The following is a 23,934-nucleotide window of genomic DNA, read 5'->3' on the forward strand; positions in this document are numbered from 1 at the left end:
CTTATTTTATAAGTGTATTAAGAAAGTTAATGTTTTTTTTTATGTTGTATGTTATACTAATACATACATGAAAAAATTTATAAGAACATCTGTCTGCGTGTACTTTTCTTTGCACTGGTAGCTTCTAATATTCTCTTCCTTGCATGGGGCATTTCAGTCTAAAATTATAAAAATTATTTATTAACTTTAAAAAAAATATATATGTTTATTTGTTATTAACATATATGATATATTTTTGTTGAAAGTTAAAAAAAAATCATTGATTACCGAATCGAATTTCCCCTCAATAAAAGCCCAATATCCGAATAAGAAGAAGAAGTTTCTCAAAAGTAAAGCATTGAAAATTAACCTGACTTTAAAATTATTGCATGCATGTTAAATATATATATTTATACGCACACACATCATCATGGTGAATTAAAAAACACAAAAAACAGACACTTGTACTTATGCACAAAACAGGTTTCTTGACATCCTCTTTCCTTTACGCTTCATACAATGTTTAACATTAAAGAAGAAGAAAAAAATTATTAATAAAAAAAGAAGTTTGTAACGTAATCATAATATTATTATATTAAACATATACAAATTTATGTATATATACATGCACTATAAGGCGCCATTCATTAATGACGTCAGATAAAATTCCCCCCTCCCTTCCCCCTATAATCGCAAACCTTCGAAATCCAGTAACTTCCCTAATTTACGACGTATTTTTTAACATGACCCCCTCCCCTCCCCCTCAGTGATAAGGAAATCTTTAATATTAGTTCAAATTTCAATAGAAACTCGTCGAAAATTTGAAAAAATTTTATTTGAATAAAAAAGTGAGCAGAAAAAGCTTTCAAAGTACGCTAAATATTATTTTGATGAATTCAAAATAAAAAAAAAATTAAAAACTTGAATATAGGATCTAAATTCTTAATATAAGAATTTTCTACAATAGATGGCGCTTTAAAAATATATTACAAAATATTGTTCATTGATAAAGAAATTAGCATTGAAATTTGTCGATTTGTTAAAAAATTATCAAATTATGAGTTTTTGTTAACAAATAAAGAAATTATGCAAATTATTAATCTCAATTCTTAATCTTCGAATTTTCTACAATAGATGGCGCTTTATAAAAATTTCAAAAAACTTAAAAAGACATCTTAAATGGACAGCGCCATAACATCGCGTTGTAAAAGAACCGAAGACCAGTCAACTTATAAATTTATGAATGAATGAAAGAGTGAAGGAGAAAAAACAAACGTAAAAAAATAAGAACTCCGTATGTGTGTACACATTTTATCATCATCAGTAGAAACGAGGAGTCCGACGTCGTCGTGTGTTCAACTCAAAATCATACGAAGCAAATATTTATTTTTATAAAGTTTTGTCAGTTGGTAGTAACTTCTATTTAAACTAACAGCTTGTTCGTCGTTCGCCGGAGTGCTGTGAAGAAAAAAATATAAAAAAATATATTAAAAAGTGAATTAAATTGAAAAAAAAAATAATAAAATAAAATATTGAAATATATGGTTAATAAATAATAAATGAAATAAATAATAATATTAAAATATATAACATAGGAAAAATATCAAATAAAAAAAAATATTATTTGAAAAAAAAATCTATAACATAGAAAAAAAGTATAAAATATATAATAATAAATAATATTAAAAAAAATAAATAAAAAAGTGAATAAAATAAATATTATACAAGAGGCGAGACAAAGTGTAACATGTATGTTTGTATATATATAACATATATTAAATTTATACATTAAACTTATAAAATATATATTTTTTGTGCAAAAACGTATCTTTTACGATATTTTTACCTTTTCCATCATCATATCAACTTCACATGTGTTTCGGACGTTTTTACGAGTGTTTAATGAATCAATAAATAAATGAATATGTTTGTCATCATCATTTCCTTCGCAAACAAGTTTTATGATTTGTATGAATAATAAATAATTAAGACATTTTAGGGACCAACAAACATAAATAATTTTAAAAATAAAAAAAAAAAATTTATAGCTTTGCTTAATATGTATGAGATGTCATTAATTTGTACTGAAAAATGAGTTATTGATGTTTCTTATCTAATTTTTAACATCATTCGTTCAAAGTCAAGCGCCTTAATGTTAAACAAACCGTTGTTAATCAATTTCAATTTGTACATTTTTTTCGTGGATAATTAGATCAAGAAATTATTTATAATTGGATAACATTTTGTGGATACACGAGTTCCCAATCGGATTCTGAAATGAAAAAAAAAGTTTTTTTTTTGAAAAGGGTTCATTTGTTCATACACGAAAAAACAATATAATTATTTTTTTACAATACAGCTCACGTAAATCAAATTAGCTCCCTGTGTTTTTCGTTGTGAAGGTAAAGGTACACACTTAATGAGCTAAAAATTGTTAACAAATCACTTGACGGTTATTTAATGCTTAGTTGGAAAGAACATGAACCGCTTTTCTGGCAATTTTTGTAATTATAACTCCATTGTTGGAGTTTTCTTATCGACTTGTTATTATAATATAATATGAATATGTAAAAATGTACAAAATAACTTGTTTATTACTTTTTATATATTTTGTACATGAAGTTGAGCAAAAAATACGTCATCTGAGAATTTTATGTTACAAAGTGAATAAAAAATTATTTTAGACCAACAATCCATTAGTAGAACTAAAATTATAATGGTTTTAGGTACAAACAGTGACGGAATTGTTATTTTTGTAAAAAGCGTTTAAAAATAATAATTTTAAATATTTTTTTTTTTAATTTTAATAAATAAATTTAATTTAATCAAAAAAAAAATAATTTTTAAAATTTCTTTAAAAATTTTTTTTTGAGAATTTATGATATTTTTTACAAAAATTTTAACATAATTTTAATTTTATTTTTTCATAAATTAATTAATTTAATTTAAAAATTTCTTAAAAAAAATTTTTTGGAATTTTTTTTTTTTTTTTTAATTTAATTTTGAATTTTTAAATAAATTTTTAATTTTAATTTAATTAAATTTTTGAAAAAAAAATGTTTTTTTAATTTTATTTTTTATTTTGAATTTTAAGTAATTTTTAATTTTTTTTAAATTAATTAATTTAATTTAAAAAAAATAATTTTAAAAATTTCTTTAAAAAAAAATTAAAATAAAAAAATTAAATTTCTTTGAAAAATTGTTTTGAAAATTTTTTTTTATTTTTTTTACATGAATTTTAACATAATTTTGAATTTTTATAAATTAATTTATTTAATTTAAAAATATATTTTAAAAATTTCTATACAAAAAGAAATGGATTTTTATTAAATTTTATTTTTTATTACAAAAATTTTAACATACATTTTCAATGGATAACTTACATCATACATACACAAGGGAATGTTAATTTTCCATATTTTCAGTCAAAAAGAATACAAAATGAGATATTTAATAATTTTTCGTACAAAAAAAGTGAACAACTTGTACAAATAAAAACTGTTCATGAACTAGAATAAATTACTGTTTAATTGGTATTCTAATTGCTTTTCATAAATATAAATCTCTCGTATATGCATTTTGTATATATGTTGTACCGAAACGATAAAAAATATTAATTAAGAAATATTTTTGCATTGCAAATATTTTTTAAATGTTCAAATAATGTGCAACATATAGATTATGCATGTTATACATTTTTATATTAAAAACCCGAGAAGAGGTCAGTAGTGAATAAATGAATGAATGAATGAAAAAAAAGCTCACATGATAATAAAAAAAATAACTGCACTGTGTATAAAATAAATATTTTTTGGTCACAGATAATAAAAAATAATTCTCTTAAATATTATTTATTTATTTATACAACATATTGATTTTTATTTTTTTTATTTCTGACCGAACCCCGAAATCGGTTCAATTAAATCACTCAGAAAAAAAAGTCATAAAAGTTACTGCCGGTGAGTGTTTAAGGTCAAACGATTCTTTCAACAACTTTTCATTATACACATTTTTTTTCGTGAACAAACGAAGTTAAACAAGCAATCAAGCAGCACACAGGATTAATATTTGTACCCCGAAAAAAAAGTTGATTGATTGATCGTTCACTTTTATATCCTGTGTGTCATAAAATCTCTTAAAAAACAGCTTTTTATTTTTATTATATTTATATATGTTCCCTATGGGCAAAAAAGGGGTGAGTTTAACCTCTTAAGTGGTTAATTTTACTCCTTAGATGTTAAATTAATCCATTAAGAGACTAATTTGGCCCTTAAGAGACTAATTTGACCCTTAAGAGGTTAATTTGACCCCTCAAGAGATTAATTTGACCCCTTAATTTGACCCCTTAAGAGACTAATTTGACCCTTAAGAGGTTAATTTGACTCCTTAAGAGATTAATTTGACCCTTTAAGAGACTAATTTGACCCCTTAAGAGGTTAATTTGACCCCTTAAGAGGTTAATTTGACCCCTTAAGAGGTTAATTTGACCCCTTAAGAGACTAATTTGACCCTTAAGAGGTAAATTTGTCTCCTGAAGAGACTAATTTGACCCCTTAAGAGGTTAATTTGACCCCTTAAGAGATTAATTTGATGTGGGTCAAATTAACCTCTTAATGGGTTAAATTAACCTTTAAGAGACTAATTTGACCCCTTAAGAAAAATTCCAAAAGCGTTAAAATTGAACCCTTAAGAGATTAATTTGACCCCTTAAGAGGTTAATTTAACCCCTTTTTCGCCCATAGGGTTATATATGTTATTCGCAATAAACATATATAACATATATAAAAGTATTTTTGGACTGTGCATGTTAATCTGAATGAAAAAAAAAACTTTTTATTGTGTCGTGGCTTGCTTATTTTGTAGCAAGTCTGGTCTGCTGCGGGATATTTAATATTAAAACTGTGTGGGCGTATTTTATATGACACACAATTATATTAAACTATATAAAAAAGATACGCATATGCGATAATAAATGGGTTAGTATGCAGAATAAAATTTTAGCCTTTAGTGTTTCTGAATGAATTTTGTTGCATTTGAATATAATTATTGTCAATTGAATTATATTATATATATTTATATTAATATTAATGTATCAACATATATTTTATTGATACTTTGATGAATTTTCATAAAAAACACGTGTTTATCGAAAAATCCTAATTTAAAAAAATAAAATATAATTTGTGGGTGTAAACCACTTGTATCGAAAAATCATTAAAAAAAACCAGAAATTTGTCACAATGTTTGTTTGTGGGTTTCTTCAAAACGTTGAGCTCTATTAAAATTAATCAAAATACATTTTTGTACATTTTTTAATGAAATTTTTAATTCAAACACTAAAAAACAAATTTTTTTATGTCATTTCAGGTAAGAGGAAACAGAAAGATTTGATGTCGTCACCTGATGTCAATATGTCGGCAATTCTCATTTTCATCAGTTGTAAGTATTTCCCATAACGGGACATTTTTAACGAGAACGAAACAAATTAAAAAGGATTTTTCAAAATGCATTTTGACGACAAAACAAGCTTTCATGCCCGAAGCATTTGAGAATATTATTATTTTTATGTTTACGAAACGAAATTACTTGCAAAACTTAATTTATGTGAAAAGTCAAAGGCAATGTTGCAACTTTTTTCCATATGTTTAATGTCACGTATTTTTTCCACACACGTGCTCACAAGTACTTCGTACAGATTTTAGTGAAAAAATGTTCAAAAATGCTTTGCGACTTTTTTTTTCGTTGATGGAAAAACGCGAAAAATTATATAAATATATTTTTGCATGCACAAAATTATATTAAAAATTTTTTTCGCTACGCGTGGGGCTTGAAACATATAATGATCACCCAGAGTTTTTACTCATTCATTGTAAGAGTTGTATAAATGTGTATGTAAAATGTGTGTGGATTGTTCTGGAAATAAAAGTTATATTTCCTTTTCTTTGCTTCGTGTGTATATGTAGAAAATATGTTCAAGAACAGAGTCCGTTGCGGGTGCGGAAAATGTTTAAAAATAATTGAAAAAAAAATATTAAATAAAAAAAATATTTATTAGTTTAATTTTTTAAATAAAATTTAATTTAAAAATAAAATTAATTTAATTAATTAAAAAAAATTATTAAATTTTAATTAAAAAAAAATTATTAAATTATTATTAAAAAAATATTTTTATAAAGATTTTTTCATAATTAATTATTTAACGCTCAAAAAATTCTTTAAATAATTTTGATATATTTTTCTTAATAAATAATTATTATAAAAAAAAATTATCATCGATTAAATATTGAATTAATTTGTTTAAATTTATTTTATTATTTTAATTAAAATTTTAAAATAATTTAATTTAAAATTTTAAAAATTTTAATTTTTTTTTTTTTAATTTCAAGAAAATAATTTATTATAAAAAATATTTTTATAATTTAATTTTTTAATAAATTCTTTGAATAATTTATTATTTTTTTTTTTAATTAAATTTTTTTAAATCCATTTTAAAATAAAATAAAATTATTTAAAAAATTAAATAAAAAAAATAATAAAAAAATGTTATCAATGAATATTTTTAATTTTTTTTATTAATTTTTCAATTAATATTTTTTATCATTATTATTTTTTTTTACAAATCATTTATTTTAAATCTACGGTTTTTTTAATTTTATATAAAATCATAATTATTAAAAAAAAAAATATTAAATATTTTTTCATAATTTAATTTTTAATTTTTTTTATTAATTTTTTAATTAATTTTTTTTTATTAATTTTTTTCAAAAAAAAAAAAATTTTTTTTTCAAAAATTTTACTTCCCGCAACTTGTAAAACATACAGAAAATACTGCACGTGAATGTAATATTCAAATGTTTATTTTCATTTTTCCGAGCAAAAACAACAACAACAACAACAACAATGGCACAAAAGCTGTTGCTTACACACATGCACAAAATAGAGCAAAAGGGAGTAGAGAAAATTGTTTTTTCACGAGTCTTCTTTTACTTTTCCTCGTCTCACATGCATACATAATAATGCTCCGGCTCACTTTTGCACAAGAAGACGACAACGTAATGTGTGCTTAAGCTAAAAATGTTGTATGCAAAAATTGGATGCAGCAACTTTTGTTTGTGCACGCCAAGTGTTTACACAAGTTTATGCAAAGGCATCGTCGACGTCGTCGTCTCTGTTTATGACATCGGATGAAATAGTTCTGGAGACCGAACAGAAAGTAGGTTACTGTAATTTTGCATTAATATGATTTTTTTGCAGCTTCCATGGCATGTACCCCAAAGGAAATAAGAATATTATCGTACACATTTTTATTTTTTTCTTCTTCTTGGTACAGAAAATTATTTCATTTCATCCATTTTTTATTTCGGAGAAACAACTAAAGTGCAAACACACACATATGGTCGAGTAAACAACTTGCAATGATTATGTTTAACATCTCGAGACGAGAATAGCTTTAATGTCAAGAAAACCCAAGAAGCAGAAGGTAGAGGAAGGATCAATGTTGCTGCAGCAATGAATATTGAATATCCTTCTCCTCCGTTCATCGGTTTACTTTCCAGATAAAAGCACTTACGGGAATCATAACATTGTCTTATTACGTCAAATAACAATAACATAACAGTAGCCCCCAAAAACACACATTTTAGCCAATCATATTACTTGTAATAATATATTTATTCATGTATTTTGTGTGTTGTTGCTAAATAATAACAACAATATGTTAGGCCAAACAGAAATATGATAATGCATTGCAAATATTTGCTTACGAGAAGAATTTTCAAGGAATATTGAAGAAGAAGAAAAAGCGAGTAATGTATTCTAATGAAATTCATTGATTTAATTTTATTTTATACAAAATTGGTGAAAATCAGAAAGATCTTAAATAACTTTTTGTATTAAGTTTTCCGGTAGATGGCGCTCATAAAAATTTATTAAAAATTTTGTACAAAGTCTCGAAATCTAAATTAAAACAAAATTTCAAGAAATTGTTTTTTAACAGCTTTAAAAATTAATTTTAATTTTATTAAATTAATTTAAAAATTATAATTAATTGAAAACTAAAAATTTTTTAAAACGACGCCATCTACAGTGAAATTTTTCGCGCTCATTTAAAGATCGTCACTTTAATTGGTTTAAAAGCCATTTTTAAAAGAAAATTTCTTAAATTTATCAAAAATTAGTTAGTTAATTAATTTTTTTTTTAAGTAAAAAAAATATTTTTTTTAATAAATAAATATTATTATTTTACATAAAATTTAAATTAATTTTAATTTAATTAAAAAATTTTTAAATATATTTTTTTTTTTAAATAAAAAAATAGATTTTTTTTATAAATCTTCTAAGTGAAAAAATAATATTTTTTTTAAATAAATGAAAAATATTTTTTAAAATAATTTTTTAAGTAAACAAATATTTTTTTAAAATAAATTTTTAAGTAAAGAAATATTTTTTTTTTAATTAAAAAATATTATTATTAAACAAAATAATTTTTTAAACAAATTTTTTAAATAAAAAATATTTAAAATTTTAATGAAAATCAAAAGCTATGAAAATCCATACAAACTTTGAAATGTCATAACTCAAGTTTTGTTATCAAAATTTATTTGCAAATTTTTTTAACTTTTTATTTAAACTCCAAAAAGGTTTTTGAACTATAAAAATTTAAGAAAAACACTTTAAAATTCATAAAAAATTGAAAATATGAAATGTAAGTTTCATTGCATACTTTCGGGTGCTGCTGACCCAAATTCAACATATTTTCCCTGCAATTTTTTTATTGATTGAAACTTTGCTCGAATAATAAAAATTTTCTCGCGTCACAATGAGGAAAAAAAACTGTCAAGTCATAAATACTCGTTCTTAACACGACGTTGATGGCAAAGTAGAGAAAAATGGAACGGAACAATTTTTTCGTGGCTGTTTACATAATTCAATAATCCCAAGAATGCCTTTTTAAATGCAAACAAACTGTATAATAATACAATAATAAATATTTTGCTCCATCATCATCATCGCATATTCACTTTTTTTTTATAAATTTAAATAGAGGAAAAAAAAGTTTTGTTCGGTTGCTGTGGACAAGATAAATTATGTTGAAACGACAACGACGATGATGATGATCAAACAACAAGTAGCCTAAAGAAAGACAAAGACGTGCGCTGTAAATGTTCTCGTCAGTTGCTAATGGGAGTATGAAAAATAAATGAATGCTAATAAATAAATACGGAGAAAAGTCATTTTTATGCCTGAAATAAAGACAGAATGAATGTTAATGAATAATTATAGAATGTTTATTTATCACAAACGAATATTTTCTGTGTTTTGAGGGCTTTTCGGTTTAACATTGTAGAACCGAAAAAAAAGTTATTAAGAATTTTGCAACATAAATTACTTTCTTCCTCACACACACATGAAAAAATTTAAAGAAAATATTTAAAAAAAAAATATTTTAAAAAATTTAAAAAAAATATGTTAAAAAAATATTTGAATAAAATATTTTAAAAAAATATTTAAAAAATATTTTAAAAAAAATATTTAAAAAAAAATTTTTAAAGTTTTTAACTTCTTCTTTAAAAAAATTAAATTGTGGATTTAAGCGAATATTTTTTTCAAAACATTTTTTTTTTTCGCGAAAAACTTCGGGCACGTCATAACTAACATTTTTCTCCATGAAACATATGCTCTGAGACGTATAGTTTTCGAGATTACCTCTTACGAACAAATTTTGTAGGGCAAAGTCAATATAAATTTTTTAAAAACGAAAATTCTAAAAAAAAACTTTTTGAACATAAACCATTGTTATAAGCTCTTTTTACGGGGCAAACCGAAATATTTCTTTGGAAAATATATTCATTTACTACAGAAATAATAAAAAAAAACTACAGCAAGATAAAACTAGAAAAAGATAAAGAAATTCTGTGCAACGGCAGCAGCTGTAAAACATAAGCCCTCTACAGCAAAAAAAAAAAAGTGAGGCAAAAATAATGCTTTTGTGGGAATAAAATAACTTTTCGTAGTAAGGGCACTCGAAGTACAAAAAATAATAATAATAAGGACTAACTTTATGACTAATGTACATAAAGCGTCATTTTTCTTGCATACGAAAAATTTACAGACAAAGAATTTTTTCTCTCGTTCTGAATGAGCTGAAAACGAAGTATGCAGAAAATTGTAAGGAGATAAGAAATGCGCGGCGTTGTTGTCTCGAGAAATGGGCCTCATTGTTTGCCTTAATTCCATTTTTACATTCGAATTAACCTTTTGTTGTAATAAGGCACTAAACTTCTTGCGAGACGAACAAAAAAAAACGAGAATTTCTGGTTAATGGTAATATAAATGCCGTAAAAAATCCAGATTGTAGATTAAACTTTGGGCACTTTTTCTACTTTTCTCTCTTTTTTTCCTCGTTTTATTGAAATTTTACCTTAGCTGCAAAGAAAAGTAAAGAAGATTTCGTTTTTTTAATCGAATTAAAGTTTTAGAACTTGGCAAAAATTAAACTTTTTATCGTTTCTTTATTTTTTGAGTGAAAAAGTAATATCGTCTCGTCAACCCACATCGAAGGCATTAACGTGACTTTTACATTACAATTTCGCGAAAGAGATAATTGATGAGTCAACTACCTTCTCGCAACTCCTTGTTTGTTTGTTTGTCGACATCTTTAATTTATTCCCATCAATTCTCCGACGTTCCAAAATTTAACGACACAAAAAACAAATCCATGTCTTGTTTGTTATCGTGGTACGTTCTCTCTTGCGGCATACACACTTTATTATCATTATAAAATATTATATTTTATATAGAATGAATAATTCTAAAGGTTTATCGCTGCTTCGTGTGTTTCAACGCCTTTCAAAGACATTTCCAAAGTTAATCAAAATTCTGTTTTTTTGGTACGTTTGAACCTCATTCATCATGTCGTTCAGGGATGGGTTTAATTTTTTGAGGTTCTTACCTATAAAAAAAATTTAATATGCTTGGTTTGAATTAATTGAAAAAGATTAATTATTTTTTTTTATTTAAATGATTTTTTAATTAATTATTTTTTTTTTATTTTTTATGAATTTAAATTTTCAAATTTTTTTTTCTTTATATTCTTATTTTTTATTTTTTTTATTTTTAATTTTTTTTAGTTAAAACATTTTTCAACTTTTTAAATACATTTTTTAACTTTTTTTTTGTTTTTTATTTTTTTGTGAATATTTTTAATTAATTCATTTTTTTAAAAAATTATCTATTAATTAATTTATTTTTTATTATTTTTTAAATTTTTATGAATTATTTTTTTAAAAATTATTTAATTAAATTTTTTAAAAATAATTTACTAAAATTTTATATTTGATTTTTTTTATTAATTAATTTTTTCAAATAATTTTTTAATTAAATTTTTAATTATTTTTTTTATTTAATATTTTTTTAATATTGGCAATACCCGGAGCCTTAAAAATGTTCCATGGCTTTTTAAAATATATACGTCACTGAATTAACTCCTTCTTCCTTCGTCGGCATTTTGTCTAAGATGAAACGAATTTGGTAAAATTTAATTAATTTGATATGTATGAAAAAGTATGTTTTAACTAAAAATGAAAAATTTTCATGTCTACTTACTCTTCATTAAGCAGAAAAAGACAAGAAGAAATGCGAATTCATCAAATAATAACTTTTCCTTCTAAATTTATCACAAATAATTGAATGAATAAATTGATGTGTTGAATTGTCTGCGGCTCAATATGCGTTAATAAAAAACATTGCAGACAGTTGGATATCAATTTCTCAGAAATGCTCATAAGAAAAGGACAAACAAGTATTTTTCCCAAGCTTAAATGAGTAAACAAGACCTTGAGTGTGATATACAAAAACACAAAGAAAAAAAGCGGATTCACGTTAAAAAATTTATAACTTGGAGTATTTAATCCTTTTTTCCTTTCTTTGTAAGCGTCCTACATTTTTGCCAACGTACACATTTTTAATTCCTTGTTGTTTCATGAGTCAGTCTGCTTGTGGGCAGGCATTACCTCTTCTAATATTTACAGATATAGAAGGAAAAAAAGAGCTGTACGAAAAAAGAGAAAATAGAGGTTTAATCAGCGGAGTACTTGAAATGATTAAAAAGTAAGAGCTCGAGGTATACGTGGCAAAGCATGGCGATGTGAATGTACGACGTCAAGAAAGATAATTAAGAAAAATCAGTAAATTCTGTTTTCAAATCACGTTTACTGGAGCGGGATTTAGTTTGTCTATTCTATCATTCATTTGCTCCTTTCTCTCGTGGTTGTCTGTTTTTTCTTTTTTTTTGTTTTATGGCATTTTAAAGGAAAATGTGGTTTTGCGCGGGAAAAAATGGCGTCTGTTTGAGTGATCGGTTAGGGATGTCAAAACTGATCTATTCGAATATTCGAATCAATTTTAATATTCATTTTTTTATAAATTAAATTATCTTAATTTCAAAATAATTTAAAAATTTTAATATAATTCAAAAAAAAAAAAATAATAATTAAAATTATTATAAAAATAAAAAAAATAATTATCCTAATTAATAAAAAAATTAAAAATATATAAATAAAAATAAATTAAAATAATTATTTAAATTAATTAATGAATTATTAAAAAATAAATTAAAATAATTATTTAAATTTATTAATGAAATTTAAAAATTACCTAAATATTAATTTCCTTAAAACTAATTTAAATTAATTATAAACATTAATTAAAAAAAAATTATTAAAAAATTTTAAAAAAATTAATAAAAAAATTTAAAAGTAAATTAATAATTTATTAAATTAAATTAAAATAATAATAAATATTAATAAAAATTTAAAAATATTTAAATTAATAAAAATTATTTAAATTAATAAAAAAAAATTAAAAAATAATATATTAAAAAAAATAAACTTTTAAATTAAAAAAAATAAAACCCCATAAAAACCTAAAATGCGATAAAATCCCAAATTCCTTTTAACAATCAAGTCCATTCCCATTTCATCTTGTTTTATATTTAACTTTTCACTTTTTATTGTATCTACAGTCCTCCATAGAAAAGAGGAGATGTAATTCCATTTTATTTTCCATTTATTGATTTATAATTTAAAAAATGTTATTTCAAGCAATTCTTTTTATTTTCATTGACGTACAAAATCATTCGAAAAACAGAAAAAACCAACAGAGGAAAAATTAAAATAATATCATTAGAGATTCGTTCTAACATTACATGACTTTTCTCATGAACAACAAGAAGAAACGTTCGTTCAATTAAACTGCAAATGATAATAATTATCCATTCAAGTTCAACATTCCAAGAATTTCGTTGATTGCATAAATTCATCTAATACAATAATAATTAAAATTAAAAAAAAAAGTTGCATTTCTATCTCTTCCCTCTCAACTTTGTTTCTCGCTAGAATGAATGGAAAGCAAGCATTATTGCAACAAAAGACGAAAAATTACATAGAAATGTGAGAAATAAATGAAACGAATAAAAAAAAAGTAAATTTAATATGCTTGAGAATCGTCATTGGACCACGACAATAATATTATAATTATTATGATGTGTTTGCGTTTTTGCCAAGTAACCAATGCGGTTTGCCTGTGTGGTAAAAATCTGTCTGTGGTATGTAATTAAAATTATCATGAACGTAAATTTTTTTTCAAAAAAGAATTTTGTGCGTGATTTCCTGTAGTAACATATAAACTTAGTATTTAATAGCAAAAGGAAATAGAGATAAAGAGTGGGAAATGTATATTTTTTAATTACGTTGCTTGCATGTTAATCGAGAGAATTTTCACATTTAATGCAATTTTCGACTTGCAACAAAATTATATCATGAACTCTCACACATTATCAAGACAATTTTTTTACAACATAATAATAATTATTTTTATCTAGAATTTTTCTTTATAATTACTCTTAAAGTCTCTCAAGTACATCATCATTAATTTACATTAAAAATTATTGATACAATTTTTCATCATTATTATTAACTTTGAGCAAACTGCTCTCAATACCAAAGACAGGACTGACCACAAAATTCAATCACGAAATTCTGCTGTATCATCTAAAAGGTTTTTGTTTGATCAAAGAAACCAAACCAAACCACTATCGTGCCTTCTCTTTCGTCGACAGCAGCATCGAAACTACTGGAGAAGCATAATTGTTATAAAAAGAAGAATGAATATAATGATAGCTTGTTGAACCTTTTACCCTTCCTTTTGTGATAAAATAAAATAATATTATAACAAAAAATGGTTGCACTTGTTCCATTTTGTATATTATTATATTATTTTATTTTATATACATATTCATGTTATACAAAAATATAATCTAGATCAAATATAAGATAAAAAGGTTTTCTTATATCTTTTTTTTTCTCTCTCTGAATTATTTTCTGCGTTGAGAGGAGAAAAAGTTCATAAATAGGCTTATGTTAATATTTAATATCGTTTTAGGCTGAAGCAATAAGGAAAAATGTTTTATATTAGAAAGGGATATAAAATTAATATTTTGTGATTTTTTAAGTTTTTTTATTATTTTTTGATAATTTCTTGAAAAAAATAAATTAAATTTGATTTAATTTAATTTTTTTAATAAAAATAAATTTAATACATTTTAAAACAATTTTAATAATTTTTAATTTTAAATTAATAATTTTATTTAATTTATAAAATAATTGATAATTTTAAATTTAATTTAATTTTTTTCAATAATTTTTTTTTTATATTTGTTAAATTGAAAAAAATAGATTAATAAATAAAACTTATTTATTAATATTTTAAAAGTTTTTATAGACTTATTTAGTAAAAAAAAATTAATAAAATTGAATATTTAAAATTTAATTTATTTAATTAATTTAAATTAAATTTAATTTATTAAATAATTATTTAATTTGGTTTTAAATTAATAATTTTTTATTTTTATTTTAATTCTGTTTTTATAATTTGTTGTAAATACTTTAATAATACATGAAAAAATTAAAAATTAATTTTTGTTTTAATTAAATTAATTATATTTTCAATCAAATTTTATTTTTATTAAATTTATAAAAAATATTTAAGATATTAAAATTGTTTTGTTTTATAAACTCATATATTTATTAATTAAAAAAATAATTTAAATTTTGATTAAATTAATTATTTTCAATAAAAAAAACTATTTATTTAATTTAATAAAATTTAATTTTTTATATTTTTTATTTAAAAAAATAATTAAAATAATTTTTAAAATTATATTTAAAAAATTTAAAACAATAGAACTTTGAAAAAAATTTTTAAAATAATTTTATATTTTATTTATTTTAAATTAATTAATTTAAATTAATAAAATAATTATTTTCAACAATAAAAAAAATATTTAGTTAATTTAATAAAATTTAATTTTTTTATTAAAAAAAATAATTAAAATAAAATTTTAATAAATTAAATATTTTTAATAATAAAAAATATTTTCTGAAAAATATAAAACAATTTTCCCAACTGCAAACCCCTTTTAAACATAAAAAATGTATATTGGATCAAAAAATATGTATAATTTTATACAGTGCAAGGATGCATAATTAAAAATAAAATTAAAGAGAGAATTAAATAAAGTTACTCACTTGAAGCTTAAAACACTTGAACATAATGATTGCATGCACCCGCGCTCTCATGCTTCGCTATATTTTCACCGCGAGGAGTGCAAGACCATGAAAAATGGTAATTAAGTACAATTAAAATGTAATTTTGTAGTTACTTCCGTTTGTTGTTATGATGCTTTAATGTGCACATCTCAAGCGATTTAGAACATGTTGCGCGAAAAAAAAGGCGATGAGAAATTTAGAAGTTCATCAAAAAATTAGCTCGCTTTTTATTCATTATTATTTATAATTATCATCCGAGCCGAGCGACGAACGTATTTTAAATGTTATTTATTTTCGATAATATATGCAGATTCACTTTTCACACAAAAAAAACCTACATTCGTCTGTATCATAATTTTAATGATAATTTTGTATGCTAATTACACACGTTGTTGCTGTCCCTCGCTGCTTCCTATATAAATAATAATACAATTTAATATAACATTATTTTATATGTGGAAATACGAGAAAAGGCGTCTGTCTGTGCGTGCTTGCGCTTATTATTAGTTGCGATGCTCCTGCAGTGCCTTGTCCGGCATATCGTGTGACATTAATTAAAAAACATTTCTATGTTGGATCAGACACTTTTTTCTCTGTGTGCGTGTTATTTAATTCGGAATACGGTTCATAATGAGTCTCGTTTCTTTTTCATTATATATTTATTTTATGAATGAATGAAGACTCGAAGAAAATGAAATCAAATATGCAAATTTTGTGACATTTTAAAGTTTCACATAGTAGAAAAAAAACGAGACGCAACGAATGATGATAATAATAATAATGATGATCAGGAGGTAGGCTTTAATTACTCTAAGACCTATTAAATTAGTCTCGATGCCAGTTTTTTTTTATTTAAATTTATTTCGTGTTTCAACAATTTTTTTTAATAAAAAAAATATATTTTTGACGAGAAAATTATTTTTTTTATTTTTTTTTTGAAATTTATTTTATTTATTTATTTATTTTTTTATTTATTTATTTAATTTTTTTTTAAATTAAATTTTAATAAAATTTTTAAATTTAATTTAATAATTATTTTAATATATTTTTCTTTTTAAATTAAATATTTAAAAAATAAAAATTTAATTAAATATTTTTTTATTTTAATTTAATTTTTTTTTGATTTAAATTAAATAATTTTTTTATTTTAATTAAATTTAATTAATTAATTAATTTTAAAAGATAGTTTTTTTTATTAATTTTTTAAATTTAATTAATTAATTTAATTTTATTATTTATCATTTATTTAATCATTATTTTAAATTATTTTCTTTTAAAATTAAATTAAAAATAAATAAAAAAATTAATTTAATAAAATTTTTTGTTTTAATTTAATTTTTTTAAATTTAAAATTAAATTTAATTCTTTCATTTTGAATATTTTTTAAATATTTGTCAACTTTAAATTTTATTTTCGGCTTTTTTCCACAAATTCAACAAAAAAAAATATATGAATGAAAGCAAACGTAACTTTTTTTAATAAAAAAAATCTTTAAACAATAAAAATAATAATAATATTTAACAATTGCCATAATAAAGAACGAAAGTTGATGACTTTATCGATTACTTTTGAAAGGGGCTCAGACATAAAAAAATAACTATAAAAACATTCAACCCAAAGGCGATGCATTTTTTTGTTCATTCATAAAATTCAATCGAACAAAATAAAGTAAATAAATTTTTTTTGCGATTTTTTTTTTTTTGATGTACAAAAAAAAATAATAAAACGAGTGAGAGAAAGAAGAAATAAAAATTGAATAATCATATTTTATTCACCTCATTTCTTGCCCACTCGAAGTGAAATTCATTAAATTTAACAAAAAAAAAAATATTTATTATTTTTTATCGTGACAAAAAGTCTGGAAGTTTTGAGGATGACCAATACTTTTGCTAAAATTAACGTAAATCGCTTAATAAGAGCTATTCAATAACTTCCCACACGATTTTTTGACAATTTCTGAATGCATTTTATGACCTCTTAAGTCGTTTCCGTTCGCCTCGCAAAACTCAAAAACAACACCTGAAGCCATTTGCAGGGCGTTAAATAGTCATTTGTCTAACAATCAACACGTAACGCCCTTTTATTACTTAATCTTATTAAATTTATGAAAAAAATCGGGTATTAGCAGATTATTTGACTTCATTTAATTTTAATTCAACTAATTTAATAGGATTTGAATTATTTGTCTTTAAGCTGTTACTAATTAATCATTTATTAATGCGCAATAATAATTTATTGATTTTTTTTCTCGTTTCAGTATTAAAAATACTCCATTATGGTGAATGTCAGATGACACAAGCTGCACAGAAATTTCGTGTCACTCCGTCAAATTTACAAATCGTAGAAGGGTCTGAAGCTTTATTACAGTGCGAAGTATCAAATTTAGCTGGTCAAGTGCAATGGACAAAGGATGGATTCGCGTTAGGTGAGTTTCGAGTTTTTTTTATTGAATTTAATTGAAAAGTCAGATTACAAAAAAAAGTAGGTCATGGATTTTTTTTTTTGAATGGAAAAATTTTTTTGAATTGAAATATGACGTTATAAGTCATCAAGGAAACCTTTTTCGTACTTTTTGTTCAAGTACAATAATTTTTATAACGCATTTCGAATAATTCAGAAAAAAATAATTTTGGAGTCATTTTCTGTAAAAAAAAATTGTGAACAATTAATAAAAATTTCAGAAAAAAATCGACAAAATTCTCAAAAACTTAAAAAAATTAAAGAAATAATTGAAAAATAGTAAAAATTATGTTAAAAAAAATAATTTAATAACAATAAAAATTTTAGGAAAAAATGGAAATTGAAAAATAATAAATTTTACAAAAAAAAAAAAAATTAAGAAATTTCTTAAAAATTTAATGAAATAAAAAATAATTTAAAAAAAAAATTAATTTTTAACAATTAATTAATTTAGAAACAATTTAAAATTAAAAAAAAATAATTTCTTAAATTATCAAGAAAAAAATAATAAATAACTCAGAAAAAAATTGAAAATTTGGTTAAAAAAAATAAAAACAGAAAAATTCTTAAAAATTTAAATAAATAAAAAATAATTTTAAAAAAAATAAAAAGGTTGTGTAATTTTGGAAAAAAAAATTGAAAAAATAAAATTTAACTAAAAAGCAAAAAATAAGAAAAACTCTCAAAAAATTAAATTAAATAAAAAATTAAAAAAATGGAAAAAAAAGTTTTTAAGAATTATCAAATAATTTTAGAAAAAAATAACTTTTACAAAAAAAAATCGAAAAAATTCTCAAAAAATTAATGAAAATTTAAAAAGAAATTTAATTAATAGAAATTCTATAATATTCTCGACAATTTATGAAAATAAGGAAAAAAAAAATAAGAAAAAATTTTTAATTAGTTAAAATTGAAAAAAAAATTAATACATCGAAAAAAATCCAAAATATTAAAGCAAGAAAAATTCAACCATAAAATATTTAAAATACGCTTAAATATTTCCTCCAACGAAATTTTTCCTAACTCATTTTTTTACCTTTTTTTCCAACCCGTGTTCATACAAATAATGTGCACAAATTTTCCCCATCAAGCCAAAAAAATCCACAAAAATTTGTATGCCAAGTTAGCTCTTTTGTTTCAATCTGTACCTTTTTTGCCGCTCGTTTGACACAACACGCATCTATCTCCCGCACGCCTGCCCGTCTTCCCGCATGAAAAAAGGCGAACGAGCGTGTATATAATAAAAAGATGAGTAAATGTGTCATAAATTCAAATTATATTCTAATGTCTATAAATTTACGTTTATGATGGTATCAAAAAGTGGTGTGCCCCGTTTAAATTGAATTAAATTTATATCAAATATACATTTTTTTCTACATCGCCATCCATCCATACCTTTCTATCGCAATCATTGTTTCGCCATAAAGGGATGTTATTATTTTTTTAAAAAGGAAGAATTTTTTGATAATATTAAGGCAAAAAAAAAATAAAATAAAAGAGGGGCTTACGAATATTAGATTTATGTTACTGGACGATCACTCTAATGCATGTTAATGTCCTCCTCCCTTCTCCGCATTTTTCTCCTTTGACTGCCTATCATTTCCGACAAACTAGACAGGTAACGCAAAACAGGTGTCTTAACTTTTGCCTTTTTTTTTGCTCTGCGTTGAAATTTATAACCGTCTTCTATCAGATTTCCCGAAAAAAATAACAAATTATTGCTCATTTGAACGAACATTCTGATTTTTTTCGCTTTTGAACACACGAGTGAAACGCAGAGAGAAAAACTTCAAAAGAAATAAAATTTACGCGCGAGTAACATATTGTCTAAAATGTGAAATGATAAGAAGAAGACAACCCTTTACGGATATTTATGTGTTTTAAACGAGGGTTAAACGGCAACAAATAAGTCAGTCAGGTACAAAGAGACGTAAGAGGAGCGTATTTGCATACACAAACAATTTTATTAGCAATATCATAAATAAAATATTGTACAGATGAAACGCTGCTGCCTTGAAAAACTAATTTAACTCCTTTTGTTCATGATTTATTAGTTTTTCTTTGTGTGAAGTTCTTTGTGTCTTTTGTTCTTTGTAAGAAAATCGATAGAATTAAAAAATTTATATAAAAAAAAATTTTAAATAATTTAAAATTAAATTAATGAAAAATAAAAAAAATAAAATAATTAAAAAAATTAAGAATTAAAAAAATAAAAATTAATTTAAAATAAAATATTTAAAAAAAAATAAATAAATTAAAAATATTTTTAAAATAAAATTTAAAATTATTGACTCAAAAAAATTAATAATTTTAAAATTAATTAATTAATTATTAAAAAAATAATAATAAATGAATCAATTAAATTTTAAAAAATAATTAAAAATCTTTTAAAGAAAAATAAATAATTTTTTTAAATTAAATTAATTTTTAATAATTTTATTTTAAATAATTAATTTTAAACTGAATTTAAAACAAAAAATAAATAAAAAAATATAATTAAAAAAATAAAATAAAATAAAAAATAAATAAAAAAAAATAAATTTGAATAATTTTTATCTAAAATATATTTTTTTTAAATCTACTTTAATAAAAACTATTTATAATTTTTCTCTTAATTTTTTTTTCTCAACAGGTTTTGTCTCAGGATTAATTCCGGGCTTCCCGCGTTTCTCGACAGTCGGTGATAAATCACAGGGTGTTTATAATTTAAGGATCACAAATGCATCAATTGACGACGATGCCGAGTATCAGTGCCAAGTAACGCCAGCCAAATTTCATTCAGCCATACGTGCCAATGCAAAATTGACTGTTATCGGTAAGTACCAATAATTTTGTGATAATGAGCTTTTGCAATGAGAAAAAATATTTTATTTAATTTTAAATTACATTAAAAACTTAAAAAATATTTTTGAAAAACATTTTTTTTTGTCAAAATTAAAATTCATGTCAAAAAAAATTGTTTTGTTTTAAATTTTGAAGTAAAAAATTTGTAAATGTCAATTCAAAAAATGACCGTTAAAAAATTTGAAAATCGATTTTCGCTAATTCAGTCAAAAAATTTTGACAGTTGAACTTTTTTTCTCATTGTTCAAGCCTAATTTTCCGTAAATTGAGAATTTAATTGCAACACACTTGTGATAATTATCGCCAACAATATTTTGTTTCCAAACGAAAATATTTTACCTTTCACGCAATTATATTTCCGGAAAATATCATTTGCCATTAGGAATTGCCCCGAATTTTGAGCTGCTTTATTATCATTATGGAACGCCCGGTACTTTGTGTTGAATGTCATAAATTTGCAAATATGACCCGCGCGCATGAATGATAAATTGTATGAAATTTCATCGTTTCGCTCTAATTTATATTCCACAAAATAAAATAAAATAAATGGAAGTATTGTTTTACAAACTAAGCCATCAGCGGCAGCACACGGAGGTATTATAAAATAAAATGTCGCGTCAAAAGGTTCAACGAAAGGAGACAAAGTGCTGTAAAATAAACCATTTCTACATTATTACTATTATTATCATCGCTGTCGTTGTCGTCATAATGATATTATTATTGTTGTTATTAAGGACACCGAAATACAACAAACAAGTCTTGGCTTAGTTGTTCCTCGAAAAAAAAAATGGGGAAACGCGTGGTTGGGAGTGTGTAATAACCATCCCTTTTCATTTCTGACAAAATTAACTTTAACCACACGAAACGCGTGCCACGAAACAACGAAAGCTTGATAATGTCATGCAAATTTTTGTTGAAAGTTGAAGTTTTCTTGTTCTTTTACTTTATGAAAAAATTAGTTTCGTAATTTTTAATTTTTTATTTAATTTTAAAAAAAATATTTTTTAATTAATTTCAAATTTATTTTAATTAAATTTTTAAAAAATTAAAATTAATTAAAAAAAATAATTTTAATTTCTTATAAAATTTTAATTAATTTAAATTTAATTTAAAAAAAAAATAAAATTTCTTTTAAAAAAAAATAAAATTTTTATTAATTTAAATTTAAGTTTTAATAAAAATAAAATTTTCGTTTCAATAAAAATAAAATTATTTTGTTTAAAAAAATAAAATTTAATTTTTTATTTTATTTTATTTTTATTTTTTAAAAAAATATTTTTTTTTTAAAAATTTATAAAAATTTAAAAAAAAATATTTTTGCGAAACACAATTTCTTCACAATTCTTGTTAAATTACAAAATCGCCATCTTTCCTTGTTAAAAACTCATTTTGTGCCTTAAAAAGACTATTTTTAGTGAAATATCGGTCACCGCAGCACGATATCATTATTTTTAATTTATTTTTGTTGATTAAGCACTCACTCAACAAAGAGGTGCTCATCAATTATTGCATTATTAAAATGATGAACCTTCAACATGTACTTGCTCCGTTCGTTTCATATCAAAATTAATTTTCCACATACAACAAACTGACCAACCTTCGAACAGGGAAAAACAAAAATAACAACAACGACGAGGAGGAGAGACAATAAAAAAATTCACAATTAAATTATTTATGCCCTCGTACACAAAATGAATTTAATGAATTTTCACTCATTATTTATTTAAACGTAACGAAAAATTTTAAATTCAATTGGAGGAAGAGGAAAAATAACAACAACGTATCTCTCGCAGTTTTTTTTTAAATCGTATAAGGAGTGTGCCAAATGAAATGTTTCATCATTATTATTTTTTTATATATGGCGAAAGAGAGTTTCATGATTATGATAATAATTATTATAATTTTTTATTTCAATTTATCCTCATTTTCATATTCAGTGCTGCTTGTATTTATTGAGCGAAAAATATTTTTTAATGATTATCTTTTGTTTATTTTGAGGTTTAAAGGTAAAATTTTGGGTCTTTTTTTGACCTACATTTTATTTTTATTTATTTTTTTTAATTAAAAAATATAAATAATTTTTTAAATTAAAATTCTGATTAAATAATTATTTAAATTTTAAAAAGTTAAAAATTATTTAAAAAATTAAAAAAAAATTTTAAAAAAATTTAAATTTTTTTTTTTTTAATTTAAATTTTGATTAATTAATTATTTTAAATTAAATTAAAAAGTTATTTAATTTCTATAAAAAGAATTAATTTTAAACAAAAATTAAAAAAAATTATTTTTCGAAAAATTGGAATAAATATTTTTGAAATAAAAAATATAATTTTATTATTTTTAAATAATTTTAATATTTAAATATTTTTAAAAATAATATTAAATTAAACTTAAAAATAATAAAATTTTATTTTTATTTTAAAAAAATATTTTTTTAAATTTTTTAACAATTTTTTATCAAAAAAATCTTAATTTTTAATGATAAATCCCGAACAAAAATAAAAACATTTTTTAATTAATTAAACCAAACACTCATCAAAACATGAATTTCGTAACATTTTACATGAAAAAGTACAAATAAAACCTATCAACACATCATTTATCAAGCAGCGCACAGCAAAAAGTATCCCTCTTGCAATAACAATAAAACGCGGCTTCATTTGCATTTATTTCTATATGGCGCGAGTAACATAACGAATAATCAACTAAACAACAAACAACACAACAAAAAAAAAACAGTATGATTTTTCCGGAGTTATGACCATAATAATCAACATCATGTTTGCTGTTTGTAAATAAAACTCGAGCAGAATTTTTTTTTACAAATATTTACAGACACGCTTCTGCTGTCTAACATAATTACTATTCAAATAGCTGGATTACTTTTAATGCGGTGACCATTTTGCGCTCTTTGGAGTTATTTTCAAAATCACTCACTGTGAAATTATTGTGTTGTATATCACTTTATCTTGCCTTCGTTATCTGATGATCATATTCAGTAAAGCACGTAATAATAATCCGATTCTTGACCATTATTTCCCTCGTG

The 23,934-nt window shown here is 22.4% G+C and overlaps 1 protein-coding gene across 2 annotated transcripts in view; it reads left to right on the top strand.

Moving 5' to 3' along the window:
- The window catches only part of LOC134833669 (synaptogenesis protein syg-2), a 214,259-nt gene that overhangs the window by 144,261 nt on the left and 46,064 nt on the right, over window positions 1–23,934 (top strand). For both annotated transcript variants that reach the window (XM_063848085.1, XM_063848078.1), the window contains exons 2-3: window positions 17,842–18,009; window positions 20,677–20,859. In XM_063848085.1, the coding sequence (XP_063704155.1) occupies window positions 17,874–18,009; window positions 20,677–20,859 (319 nt within the window). In that variant the 5' untranslated portion in view covers window positions 17,842–17,873. The remainder of the gene's footprint in view (window positions 1–17,841; window positions 18,010–20,676; window positions 20,860–23,934) is intronic.

The sequence above is a fragment of the Culicoides brevitarsis genome, chromosome 1 (assembly GCF_036172545.1).
Source record: "Culicoides brevitarsis isolate CSIRO-B50_1 chromosome 1, AGI_CSIRO_Cbre_v1, whole genome shotgun sequence".
Classification (NCBI taxonomy): domain Eukaryota; kingdom Metazoa; phylum Arthropoda; class Insecta; order Diptera; family Ceratopogonidae; genus Culicoides; species Culicoides brevitarsis.